The sequence below is a fragment of the Ranitomeya variabilis genome, chromosome 4 (assembly GCF_051348905.1).
Source record: "Ranitomeya variabilis isolate aRanVar5 chromosome 4, aRanVar5.hap1, whole genome shotgun sequence".
Taxonomy (NCBI): Eukaryota; Metazoa; Chordata; class Amphibia; order Anura; family Dendrobatidae; genus Ranitomeya; species Ranitomeya variabilis.
In genome coordinates this window covers 631,060,868-631,073,716 of record NC_135235.1, presented here as the reverse complement: position 1 = coordinate 631,073,716, position 12,849 = coordinate 631,060,868, and the positions used below count along the sequence as shown (strand labels likewise).

Sequence of the window (12,849 nt, the reverse complement as noted above, 5' to 3'; positions counted from 1 at the left end):
GGACCTTGTCTCCCTAAAACGAGAGAGAAAGGTGAACTAAGTCACTTTATAATTATCTGGACAGCAAGAGACCTCATCCACTCCTTACAGTAGGGGGTGAACGCTGGGCTCTGCAGAGGCAGAGTGCAGGGGTTTGTCGCCGTCCATATGGTCAGTCAGTCACCAGTCACAGAGGGGACATAGAAAAATGGGCCTTACCTGGAGGCTTTTTCCCCCGACCAGGAATATATAGCATCGAGGTCGCCAGCGAGTTTAGTGCTCCTCCTCCTCCCTAGAGTCCGTAGGGGGTGATGCAAGCAACGCCCATCATGGCTGCCGCAGGATCAGGATGCTGGCGCACGCGTGCGCTGCAGCGCATAGGGACGAAAACTCTTCATGCCCCATAGGGGACACGAAAAACACTGGTGGTTGCAGGAAGGGGAGGGGTATTTAACCTCTTTGTTTCCTGTCCCCTATTAGGGCGGGGAGACAACCTCCGATACTGCTGTCGTGGAAGATAACTGGAGAAAATATTGATTTCTGAACTCTTCCTGAGTTAAAACATTAGCATTGTTGTTTCTAAATGATTATGAACGTGTTTTTTTTTCATTATTTGAGGTCTGCAAGCAATGCATTTTTTTGTTATTTTGACCATTTTTCATTTTCAGAAAATAAATACCAAATTTATTGCTTGGAACTTCGGAGACATGTTGTCAGTAGTTTATAGAATAAAAGAACAATTTACATTTTACTCAAAAATATACTTATAAAGAGAAAAATCAGACAAACTGGAAATTTTAATCACCAATGTCCAGATATAATAACTGGCACTTCTCAATGCATACCAATCAAAACTCGGTCTATCCTAACAGAACGGCCAAAATGAAGCGATCCAGAATAGCAATAAAATGCATTAAAGCTTTAATGTAACCAATTTTTATCACATGCATAAATGCCCAAGCACCCTAACAAAGTGGGAAGGTGAATAATGTATATCACACTTAGTAGTCAGTAATGCAAAGTAGTTAATATCCATCTCTTATACCTGTCCAGTACATCCCTAGCTGCTGCCGCATGCATATAATACAGATGTATATGAAACCAACCCCCGGAAGAAGCTGGTTGCGAAACGCGTGTTGGGGTGAGGTGGGACGCTGTGTTGCAGGTAGATATTACCCTTATCTGTTGGTTTCATATAACTACTTTGCATTACTAACTACTAGGTGTGATATACATTATTCACCTTCCCACTTTGTTAGGGTGCTTGGGCATTTATGCATGTGATAAAAGTTGTTTACATTAAAGCTTTAATGCATTTTATTGCTGTTTTGGATCGCTTCATTTCGGCCGTTCTGTTAGGTTAGACCGAGTTTTGATTGGTAAACTGGAAATTTTGCAGTGGTCTCTTAATTTTTGCCAGAGCTGTATAACTAGTACAGTGCTAGTGTAGCTTACTATACATGTACTTTTTACATACTAGATTATTTTCTGATAAAAAATGGCGTGAGATTCCCCGACATTTTATTAACCTGCAGAAGTAAAGCGGACAGCTGGGGGCAGATGTTTATAGCTTGGGAAGGGGGTAACACTCATGGATCTTTCCAGGTTATACCCAGGAGCTCTAGTGAAAATCAGGTAGCCACATAACCACGCCCCTCAAAGGTAAACCCGGCGTGTGGAGCAGTGGGTCCACGATCCACAAGTATGAAACTCTGCAACAACTTAAAAGCTATTATGGTACAAAAATAGTGACAAAATGTGTTTTTTCTTTTTAAACACAATCTTTAAGTGTAAAATCCACAAGAAAAGCCTTCTATAACAAACCCTAAAAACATTCTAGAAAGAAATTCTACAAGTCAATGAACGAGTAGTATCTGTGACTTCTGTGCATTTAGTGGTCACTACTAACCTGGATAGTAGTCTGTAGAAATCTCCTCTTTACACCACTCATCACCCCTCACATATGTCTCTGTAGTATTAATATGGGTCAGATCCTTACCCTGAAACAAAGATTGTAAAAGTCACAGACAGATGGAGAAGAAGTCATGTGGAATGACTTAGAAGAACATAAAAGATCATAAATTAACATAAAAACCAAAAGACTGACACTATAGCAGGTCTCCTATATAAAACGGCTCATAATTCTATTCAGCAGTTTCCATAACAATAAAATTGTTAGAAGATCCAGACATCTAGTATCTACTGTATGACCAGCTTTACATCATTTTTAACCCCTTCCCGACCCATGACGCCACGTAGGCGTCATGAAAACCCGTGCCAATCCGACCTATGACGCCTATGTGGCGTCATGGAAAGATCGCATCCCTGCAGATCGGGTGAAAGGGTTAACTCCTATTTTACCCGATCTGCAGGGAGAGGGGGAGTTGTACTTCAGCCCAGGGGGGGTGGCTTCACCCCCCCGTGGCTACGATCGCTCTGATTGGCTGTTGAAAGTGAAACAGCCAATCAGAGCGATTTGTAATATTTCACCTATGAAAATGGTGAAATATTACAATCCAGCCATGGCCGATGCTGCAATAGCATCTGCCATGGCTGGAGACCCCGATCTGCCCCCCCCCACCCCACCGATCGCCCCCCCCAGTCGTCCTTTCTGCCCCGATCTCCTGTCCGCTCCCCTCCTCCCTCCTGTCCGCTCCCCCGGTCCTCTTGTCCGCTCCCCCGGTCCTCCGATCCCCCCCCCGTGTTCCGATCCCACCCCCCCATACTTACCTAGCTTCCATGTCCCTCCCGGTGTCCGGCCGTCTTCTCCATGGGCGCCGCCATCTTGGAAAATGGCGGGCGCATGCGCAGTGCGCCCGCCGAATCTGCCAGCCGGCAGATTCATTTCAAGTACATTTTGATCGCTGTGGTAGGTTCTATCACAGCGATCAAAATAAAAAAATAATAAATAAACCCCCCCCCTTTATCACCCCCATAGGTAGGGAACCTAATAAAATAAAGAAAATATTTTTTTTTCTTTTTCCACTAGGGTTAGGGTTAGAACTAGGGTTAGAACTAGGGGTAGGGTTAGGGGTAGGGTTAGGGTTACGGGTAGGGTTAGGGGTAGGGTTATGGCATGTGCACACAGAGCGGATCGGCCGCGGATCCGCCGCGGATTGGCCGCGGATCCGCAGCGGATTGGCAGCGGATCCGCAGCGGATTGGCCGCGGATCCGCAGCGGATTGGCAGCGGATCCGCAGCGGATTGGCCGCGGATCCGCAGCGGATTGGCAGCGGATCTGCAGCGGATTGGCCGCTGCGAATTCGAAGCAGTTTTCCATCAGGTTTACAGTACCATGTACACCTAAGGAAAACCAAATCCGCTGTGCCCATGGTGCGGAAAATTCCGTGCAGAAACGCTGCGTTGTATTTTCCGCAGCATGTCAATTCTTTGTGCGGATTCCGCAGCGTTTTACACCTGTTCCTCAATAGGAATCCGCAGGTGAAATCCGCACAAAAAAACACTGGAAATCTGCTGTAAATCCGCAGGTAAAACGCAGTGCCTTTTACCTGCAGATTTTTCAAAAATCGTGCGGAAAAATCTCACACGAATCCGCAACGTGGGCACATAGCCTTAGGGTTAGGGTTGGAATTAGAGTTAGGGTTGGAATTAGGGCTAGGGTTTGAAATAGGGTTAAGATTAGGCTTGTGGTTAGGGTTACGGATAGGGTTAGGGGTGTGTTGGGGTTACAGTTGTGGTTAGGGTTGGGATTAGGGTTACGGTTGGGATTAGGGTTAGGATTAGGGTTGGAATTAGGGTTACGGGTGTGTTGCGGTTAGGGTTGTGGTTAGGGGTGTGTTGGGGTTAGGGTTGTGATTAGGGTTATGGCTACAGTTGGGATTAGGATTAGGGGTGTGTTGGGGTTAGTGTTGAAGTTAGAATTGAGGGGATTCCACTGTTTGGGCACATCAGGGGTCTCCAAACGCAACATGGCGCCACCATTGATTCCAGCCAATCTTGCGTTCAAAAAGTCAAATGGTGCTCCCGCCCTTCCAAGCCCCGACGTGCGCCCAAACAGTGGTTTACCCCCACATTTGGGGTACCAGCGTACTCAGGACAAACTGGGCAACAACTGTTGGGGTCCAATTTCTCCTGTTACCCTTGCAAAAATAAAAAATTACTTGCTAAAACATAATTTTTGAGGAAAGAACAATTATTTTTTATTTTCACGGCTCTGCGTTATAAACTTCTGTGAAGCACTTGGGGGTTGAAAGTGCTCACCACACATCTAGATAAGTTCCTTCGGGGGTCTAGTTTCCAAAATGGGGTCACTTTTGGGGTGTTTCTACTGTTTAGGCACATCAGGGGCTCTGCAAATGCAATGTGACGCCCGCAGACCATTCCATCAAAGTCTGCATTTCAAATGTCACTACTTCCCTTCCGAGCCCTGACTTGTGCCCAAACAGTGGTTTACCCCCACATATGGGGTATCAGCGTACTCACAACAAACTGGGCAACAAATATTGGGGTCCAAATTCTCCTGTTACCCTTGTGAAAATAAAAAATTGCTTGCTAAAACATCTTTTTTGAGGAAAGAAAAATGATTTTTTATTTTCACAGCTCTGCGTTGTAAACTTCTGTGAAGCATTTGGGGGTTGAACGTGCTCACCACACATCTAGATAAGTTCCATGGGGGGTCTAGTTTCCAAAATGGGGTCAATTGTGGGGAGTTTCTACTGTTTAGGCATATCAGGGGCTCTGCAAACGTAACATGATGCCCGCAGACCATTCCATCAAAGTCTGCATTCCAAAACGTCACTACTTCCCTTCCGAGCCCCGGCATGTGCCCAAACAGTGGTTTACCCCCACATATGGGGTATCAGCGTACTCAGGAGAAACTGGACAACAACTTTTGGGGTCCAATTTCTCCTGTTACTCTTGCAAAAATAAAAAATTCTGGGCTAAAAAAATATTTTTGAGGAAAGGAAACACATTTATTATTTTCACGGCTCTGCGTTATAAACTTCTGTGAAGCATTTGGGGGTTCAAAGTGCTCACCACACATCTAGATAAGTTCCCTTGGGGGTCTAGTTTCCAAAATGGAGTCACTTGTGGGGAGTTCCTACTGTTTAGGCACATCAGGGGCTCTGCAAACGCAACCTGATGCCCGCAGAGCATTCCATCAAAGTCTGCATTTCAAAACGTCACTACTTCCCTTCCGAACCCCGACGTGTGCCAAAACAGTGGTTTACCCCCACATATGGGGTATCAGCGTACTCAGGAGAAACTGGACAACAACTTTTGGGGTCCAATTTCTCCTGTTACTCTTGAAAAAATAAAAAAATTCTGGGCTAAAAAAATATTTTTGAGGAAAGGAAACACATTTTTTATTTTCACGACTCTGCGTTATAAACTTCTGTGAAGCACTTGGGGGTTCAAAGTGCTCACTACACATCTAGATAAGTTCCCTTGGGGGTCTAGTTTCCAAAATGGAGTCAATTGTGGGGAGTTCCTACTGTTTAGGCACATCAGGGGCTCTGCAAACGCAACCTGACGCCCGCAGAGCATTCCATCAAAGTCTGCATTTCAAAATGTCACTACTTCCCTTCCGAACCCCGACGTGTGCCAAAACAGTGGTTTACCCCCACATATGGGGTATCAGCGTACTCAGGAGAAACTGGACAACAACTTTTGGGGTCCAATTTCTCCTGTTACCCTTGGGAAAATAAAAAATTGTGGGCTAAAAAATCATTTTTGAGAAAAGAAAAATTATTTTTTATTTTCATGGCTCTGCGTTATAAACTTCTGTGAAGCACTTGGGGGTTCAAAGTGCTCACCACACATCTAGATTAGTTCCTTGGGAGGTCTAGTTTCCAAAATGGGGTCACTTGTGCGCGAGCTCCAATGTTTAGGCACACAGGGGCTCTCCAAACGCGACATGGTGTCCGCTAATGATTGGAGCTAATTTTCCATTCAAAAAGCCAAATGGCGTGCCTTCCCTTTCAAGCCCTGCCGTGCGCCCAAACAGTGGTTTACCCCCACATATGGGGTATCATCGTACTCAGGACAAACTGGACAACCACATTTGGGGTCCAATTTCTCCTATTACCCTTGGGAAAATAAAAAATTCTGGGCTAAAAATCATTTTTGAGGAAAGAAAAATTATTTTTTTATTTTCACGGCTCTGCGTTATAAACTTCTGTGAAGCACCTGGGGGTTATAAGTGCTCACTATGCATCTAGATAAGTTCCTTGGGGGGTCTAGTTTCCAAAATGGGGTCACTTGTAGGGGAGCTCCAATGTTTAGGCACACAGGGGCTCTCCAAACGCGACATGGTGTCCGCTAACGATTGGAGCTAATTTTCCATTCAAAAAGTCAAATGGCACGCCTCCCCTTCCGAGCCTTGCCGTGCACCCAAACAGTGGTTTACCCCCACATATGAGGTATCGGCATACTCAGGAGAAATTGCCCAACAAAATTTAGGATCCATTTTATCCTATTGCCCATGTGAAAATGAAAAAATTGAGGCTAAAATAATGTTTTTGTGAAAAAAAAGTACTTTTTCATTTTTACGGATCAATTTGTGAAGCACCTGGGGGTTTAAAGTGCTCACTATGCTTCTAGATAAGTTCCTTGGGGGGTCTAGTTTCCAAAATGTGGTCACTTGTGGGGGAGCTCCAATGTTTAGGCACACGGGGGCTCTCCAAACGCGACATGGTGTCCGCTAAAGATTGGAGCCAATTTTTCATTCAAAAAGTCAAATGGCGCTCCTTCCCTTCCGAGCCCTGCCGTGCGCCCAAACAGTGGTTTACCCCCACATATGAGGTATCAGCGTACTCAGGACAAATTGGACAACAACGTCCCTGGTCCAGTTTCTCCTTTTACCCTTGGGAAAATAAAAAAATTGTTGCTAAAAGATCATTTTTGTGACTAAAAAGTTAAATGTTCATTTTTTACTTCCATGTTGCTTCTGCTGCTGTGAAACACCTGAAGGGTTAATAAACTTCTTGAATGTGGTTTTGAGCACCTTGAGGGGTGCAGTTTTTAGAATGGTGTCACTTTTGGGTATTTTCAGCCATATAGAACCCTCAAAATGACTTCAAATGTGAGGTGGTCCCTAAAAAAAATGGTTTTGTAAATTTTGTTGTAAAAATGAGAAATCACTGGTCAAATTTTAACCCTTATAACTTCCTAGCAAAAAAAAAAATTGTTTCCAAAATTGTGCTGATGTAAAGTAGACATGTGGGAAACGTTATTTATTAACTATTTTGTGTCACATAACTCTCTGGTTTAACAGAATAAAAATTCAAAATGTGAAAATTGCGAAATTTTCAAAATTTTCGCCAAATTTCCGTTTTTTTCACAAATAAACTCAGAAATTATCGACCTAAATTTACCACTAACATGAAGCCCAATATGTCACGAAAAAACAATCTCAGAATCGCTAGGATCCGTTGAAGCGTTCCTGAGTTATTACCTCATAAAGGGACACTGGTCAGAATTGCAAAAAACGGCAAGGTCATTAAGGCCAAAATAGGCTGGGTCATGAAGGGGTTAAAATATCAGCAAACTGGCATTGTTGCAAGTATATACCACTGCAGTACGCAATGTTGGTTACAAGAGAATGCCAGACGTGGTGGTGCTCAATTGTGCAGCAGCACAATCTTCAAAAATTACGAGAGACCAAAAATTGATGTAAATAATTGTATGCCCCAAAATGACAAGTATTCTCGGAGTGATACCTTTATTGGCTAACCATAAAAAATATATTTGCAAACTTTCAGAGCACAAAGGCTCCTTCTTCGGACAATGTTTACAATAAGACAAGAGCACAACAAGTTCATGAGGTGAAATGGGTGATGCCTCCTAAAGATAAGCCAAGGATATCAAAATAGGTGTTTTACTGCAAATGAAGAAATGGAGAGGTGGTGGGAATGTTCCCTTAGTTATCTAGAGCAGGGTTGTCAAACTGCATTCCTCGAGGGCCTCAAACCATGCGTGTTTTCAAGATTTCCTTCTCATTGCACAAGGTGCTGGAATCATTCTGTGCAGGTGATTAAATGATCACCTGTGCAATACAAGGAAATCCTGAAATCATGACCTGTTTGCAGCCCTTGAGGAATGCAGTTTGACACCCCTGATCTAGAGTCCATCTGGTCGAGGTGTGAATTATGTCCTTGTAGATGTAAATTCAGGTGTTACAATTGAGTCCTATTGTCAAAGAATTGAATCCTTATCAGTTTTAATTCTTCTCTCCATTTTCCTTAAAACGACCATTTAGTATCAAGACTTTTAAGTCTGTCATACAGTGTCAAGGTCCAGAGAAATGTTTTCCCACTTGCACAGTTCATTCTGGATTGTGTGTCTGTGTAGATTCATCCTTGTTTGTAGTTTTTGCATGGTTTCCTCAATATAGATACCTTCAGGGCACCTTGTACATTGTATCATGTACACTCACTACATGGACACAATTCACACCTCCAACAGACAGACTCCAGATGGGAATAACTCCTTTATGTTTAATACTGGTGGATAAAACAAGACCTTCACATTTTTCTACACATGAAAGGGAAGATCTCATGACACCTTCTCTTCATTTACCTGATGATCCTGAGGAACATCGGAATCTTCTTGTTTACAATCCTGTGGAAGAAGAGGAAAGTGACATCTCTCTGGTGTTGTCCTCTTATTGGACAGAACTGGAAGAAACACATACAGGACTGAATTAATTCTTTACATACAGATAATTATAGGCCATATGTATTTAGTCCTGTCTAATACCTGGTGATGTGAGGGGCTGGGGAACCTCCATCATGACATCTTTGTACAGATCTTTGTGTCCTTCAAAATACTCCCACTCCTCCATGGAGAAATAGATGGTGACATCCTGACACCTTATAGGAACCTGAAACATACAATGATATCGTCATCCCCGATCCCTTCATAGTGTTACTGTATAATGTCCCAGCATTCCCAGCAGTGTCACCTCTCCAGTCAGCAGCTCAATCATCTTGTAGGTGAGTTCTAGGATGTTCTGCTCATTGATGCTTTCATGAATCAGGAGATGAGGAGGTGTCATGATTGAGCTCAGAGTTTTTCTCCTTCCCTCAGACAAAGCGTCATGACAGAGCTCACTAGAGGTCTTCATCATGACTGTGTAATCCTGTTTATGAACACATTAATAAATCTCACTACAGACGTGTACTGAGTCTTCACCTCCAGTGTCTAATTTGTCATTCCCATTTAAAACAAATGTTGCAATGTGATGTCATCAGAATCTCTCACCTCTCCAGTAAGCTGGAAGAGGATCTCTAGGGTGAGGTGTAATATCCTCTTCACCATCTTGTCCTTGTCCGTATTCATCCTTGATGGGTCAATCAGAAATATTCTCCTATATCGAAAATCCTCACTGAGAGGATCCAATGTTGTATGAAACTGAATGGGGATAAGATGAACTGATATAAAATCATAAAGGTTCCATGCAAGAAATCTCCGGAGCTGTTACAGGCTTCAAATGATCACTAAATCTGGTCATATCAGGACGGTCAGGGCGTTCATCAGGACGGCCATGTGCACCATCCTGCCCTTGGTAGGTCAGGCCATCATTTATAAAAACAAAACCCAAGATAAAAACAAAATGAGCTAATACTCTGCAGTAAATAAGTAAATAGCAATAGTGCATGAAAATAACATAGGATACTTGAACATAATTTTGAACAAAAAAACAAAAGCCATCACACCACGTCATAGTGACAATATTTAGAACAGTCCTAACCTATAGTATTAACATCCATAATGTCCTAATGAACATTTACATCATTTGACATATGGTAAGGTTTTAATACTAGAGGTTAGTACTATCCTGAATAAGGTCACTGTGACGTGGTGGGATGGCTTTAACTGTTTTTGATCACAATTATGTTAACCAAGTACACTACGTTATTTTTATGCACTATTACTATTTATTTACTGTACAGTATTTCTCATTTTATTTGCTTAGTGGCCAGTGTGAACATGTACACGTTGCATGTATAGCAACTTATATTCCAGTTAATTTCTTAGGGTTTTGTTTCAGGCTCTTCTCCTCCTCTCCCTTTACCCCTGCTTCCTTACCATAAAATTCAGCTTCAGAAGTATGAAAAAGAACATCTAAACAAACCTGCATTTGCAGGATGCATTTTGGAAATAAGTCTTGTGGACCGATGAGTTAAAATAGAACTTTTTGGCCACAATGATCAAAGGTATTTGTGGAGAAAAAAGGGCACAGAATTTCAGAAAAGAACATCTCGCCATCCATTAACCCCTTCACCCCCAAGGGTGGTTTGCACGTTAATGACCGGGCCAATTTTTACAATTCTGACCACTGTCCCTTTATGAGGTTATAACTCTGGAACGCTTCAACGGATCTTGGCGATTCTGACATTGTTTTCTCGTGACATATTGTACTTCATGATAGTGGTAAAATTTCTTCGATATAACTTGCGTTTATTTGTGAAAAAAACGAATATTTGGTGAAAATTTTGAAAATTTCGCAATTTTCCAACTTTGAATTTTTATGCCCTTAAATCACAGACATATGTCACACAAAATACTTAAGAAGTAACATTTCCCACATGTCTACTTTACATCAGCACAATTTTGGAACCAAAATTTTTTTTTGTGACGGAGTTATAAGGGTCAAAAGTTGACCAGCAATTTCTCATTTTTACAACACCATTTTTTTTTAGGGACCACATCTCATTTGAAGTCATTTTGAGGGGTCTATATGATAGAAAATACCCAAGTGTGACACCATTCTAAAAACTGCACCCCTCAAGGTACTCAAAACCACTTTCAAGAAGTTTATTAACCCTTTAGGTGTTTCACAGGAATTTTTGGAATGTTTAAATAAAAATGAACATTTAACTTTTTTTCACACAAAATTTATTTCAGCTCCAATTTGTTTTATTTTACCAAGGGTAACAGGAGAAAATAGACCCCAAAATTTGTTGTACAATTTGTCCTGAGTACGCTGATACCCCATATGTGGGGGTAAACCACTGTTTGGGCGCATGGCAGAGCTCGGAAGGAAAGGAGCGCCATTTGACTTTTCAATGCAAAATTGACTGGAATTGAGATGGGACGCCATGTTGCATTTGGAGAGCCCCTGATGTGCCTAAACATTGAAATCCCCCACAAGTGACACCATTTTGGAAAGTAGACCCCCTAAGGATCTTATCTAGATGTGTGGTGAGCACTTTGACCCAACAAGTGCTTCACAGAAGTTTATAATGCAGAGCCGTAAAAATAAAAAATCATATTTTTTCACAAAAATGATCTTTTCGCCCCCAATTTTTTATTTTCCCAAGGGTAAGAGAAGAAATTGGACCCCAAAAATTGTTGTGCAATTTGTCTTGAGTACGCTGATACTCCATATGTGGGTGTAAACCATTGTTTGGGCGCAGGGCAGAGCTCGGAAGGGAAGGAGCGCCATTTGACTTTTCAATGCAAAATTGACTGGAATTGAGATGGGACGCCATGTTGCGTTTGGAGAGCCCCTGATGTGCCTAAACATTGAAACCCCCCACAAGTGACACCATTTTGGAAAGTAGACCCCTTAAGGAACTTATCTAGATGTGTGTTGAGCACTTTGACCCAACAAATGCTTCACAGAAGTTTATAATGCAGAGCCGTAAAAATAAAAAATCATATTTTGTCACAAAAATGATCTTTTCGCCCCCATTTTTTTATTTCCCCAAGGGTAAGAGAAGAAATTAGAGCACAAAAGTTGTTGTGCAATTTGTCCTGAGTACGACGATACCCCATATGTGGGGGTAAATTACTGTTTGGGCGCATAGCAGAGCTCGGAAGGGAAGGAGCGCTATTTTACTTTTCAATGCAAAATTGACTGGAATTAAGATGGGATGCCATGTTGCGTTTGGAGAGCCCCTGATGTGCCTAAACATTAAAAACCCCCACAAGTGACACCATTTTGGAAAGTAGACCCCCTAAGGAACTTATCTAGATGTGTTTTGAGAGCTTTGAACCCCCAAGTGTTTCACTACAGTTTATAACGCAGAGTCGTGGAAATAAAAATTCTTTTTTTTTTCACAAAAATGACTTTTTAGCCCCCAGTTTTGTATTTTCACAAGGGTATCAGGATAAATTGGACCCCAAACATTGTTGTCCAATTTGTCCTGAGTACGTTGATACCCCATATGTGGGGGGGAACCACTGTTTGGGCGCATGACAGAGCTCGGAAGGGAAGGAGCGCCATTTGGAATGCAGACTTAAATGGATTGGTCTGCAGGCGTCACATTGCATTTGCAGAGCCCCTGATGTACCCAAACAGTACAAACCCCCCACAAGTGACCCCATATTGGAAACTAGACCCCCCATGGAACTTATCTAGATGTGTTGTGAGAACATTGAACCCCCAAGTGTTTCACTACAGTTTATAACACAGAGCCGTGAAAATAAAAAATCTTTTTTTTCCTACAAAACTTATTTTTTGGCCCCCAGTTTTGTATTTTCCCAAGGGTAGCAGGAGAAATTGGACCCCAAAAGATGATGTCCAATTTGTCCTGAGTACGCTGATACCCCATATGTTGGGGTAAACCCCTGTTTGGGCACACGGGAGAGCTCTGAAGGGAAGGAGCACTGTTTTCCTTTTTCAACGCAGAATTGGCTGGAATTCAGATCGGATGCCATGTCCCGTTTGGAGAGCCCCTGATGTGCCTAAACAGTGGAAACCCCCCAATTATAACTGAAACCCTAATCCAAACACACCCCTTACCCTAATCCCAACAGTAACCCTAACCACTCCTCTAACCCAGACACACCCAACCCTATTCCCAACCGTAAATGTAATCCAAACCCTAACCCTATCTTTAGCCCCAACCCTAACTGTAGCCCCAACCCTAGCCCCAACCCTAACCCTAGCCCTAACCC

The 12,849-nt window shown here is 42.6% G+C and overlaps 2 protein-coding genes across 2 annotated transcripts in view; both read right to left on the bottom strand.

The window, feature by feature from the left end:
• The window catches only part of LOC143767253 (uncharacterized), a 31,786-nt gene extending 22,435 nt beyond the window's left edge, over positions 1-9,351 (bottom strand). Inside the window, exons 1-5 of the mRNA XM_077255457.1 lie at positions 9,205-9,351; positions 8,906-9,082; positions 8,701-8,824; positions 8,521-8,618; positions 1,889-1,979 (exon numbers count right to left, since the gene is read on the bottom strand). Coding sequence (XP_077111572.1) covers positions 1,889-1,979; positions 8,521-8,618; positions 8,701-8,824; positions 8,906-9,082; positions 9,205-9,282 — 568 coding nt within the window. The 5' untranslated portion in view covers positions 9,283-9,351. The remainder of the gene's footprint in view (positions 1-1,888; positions 1,980-8,520; positions 8,619-8,700; positions 8,825-8,905; positions 9,083-9,204) is intronic.
• Positions 1-12,849, bottom strand: part of LOC143767259 (uncharacterized) — a 220,866-nt gene that overhangs the window by 137,144 nt on the left and 70,873 nt on the right. The window lies entirely within an intron of this gene.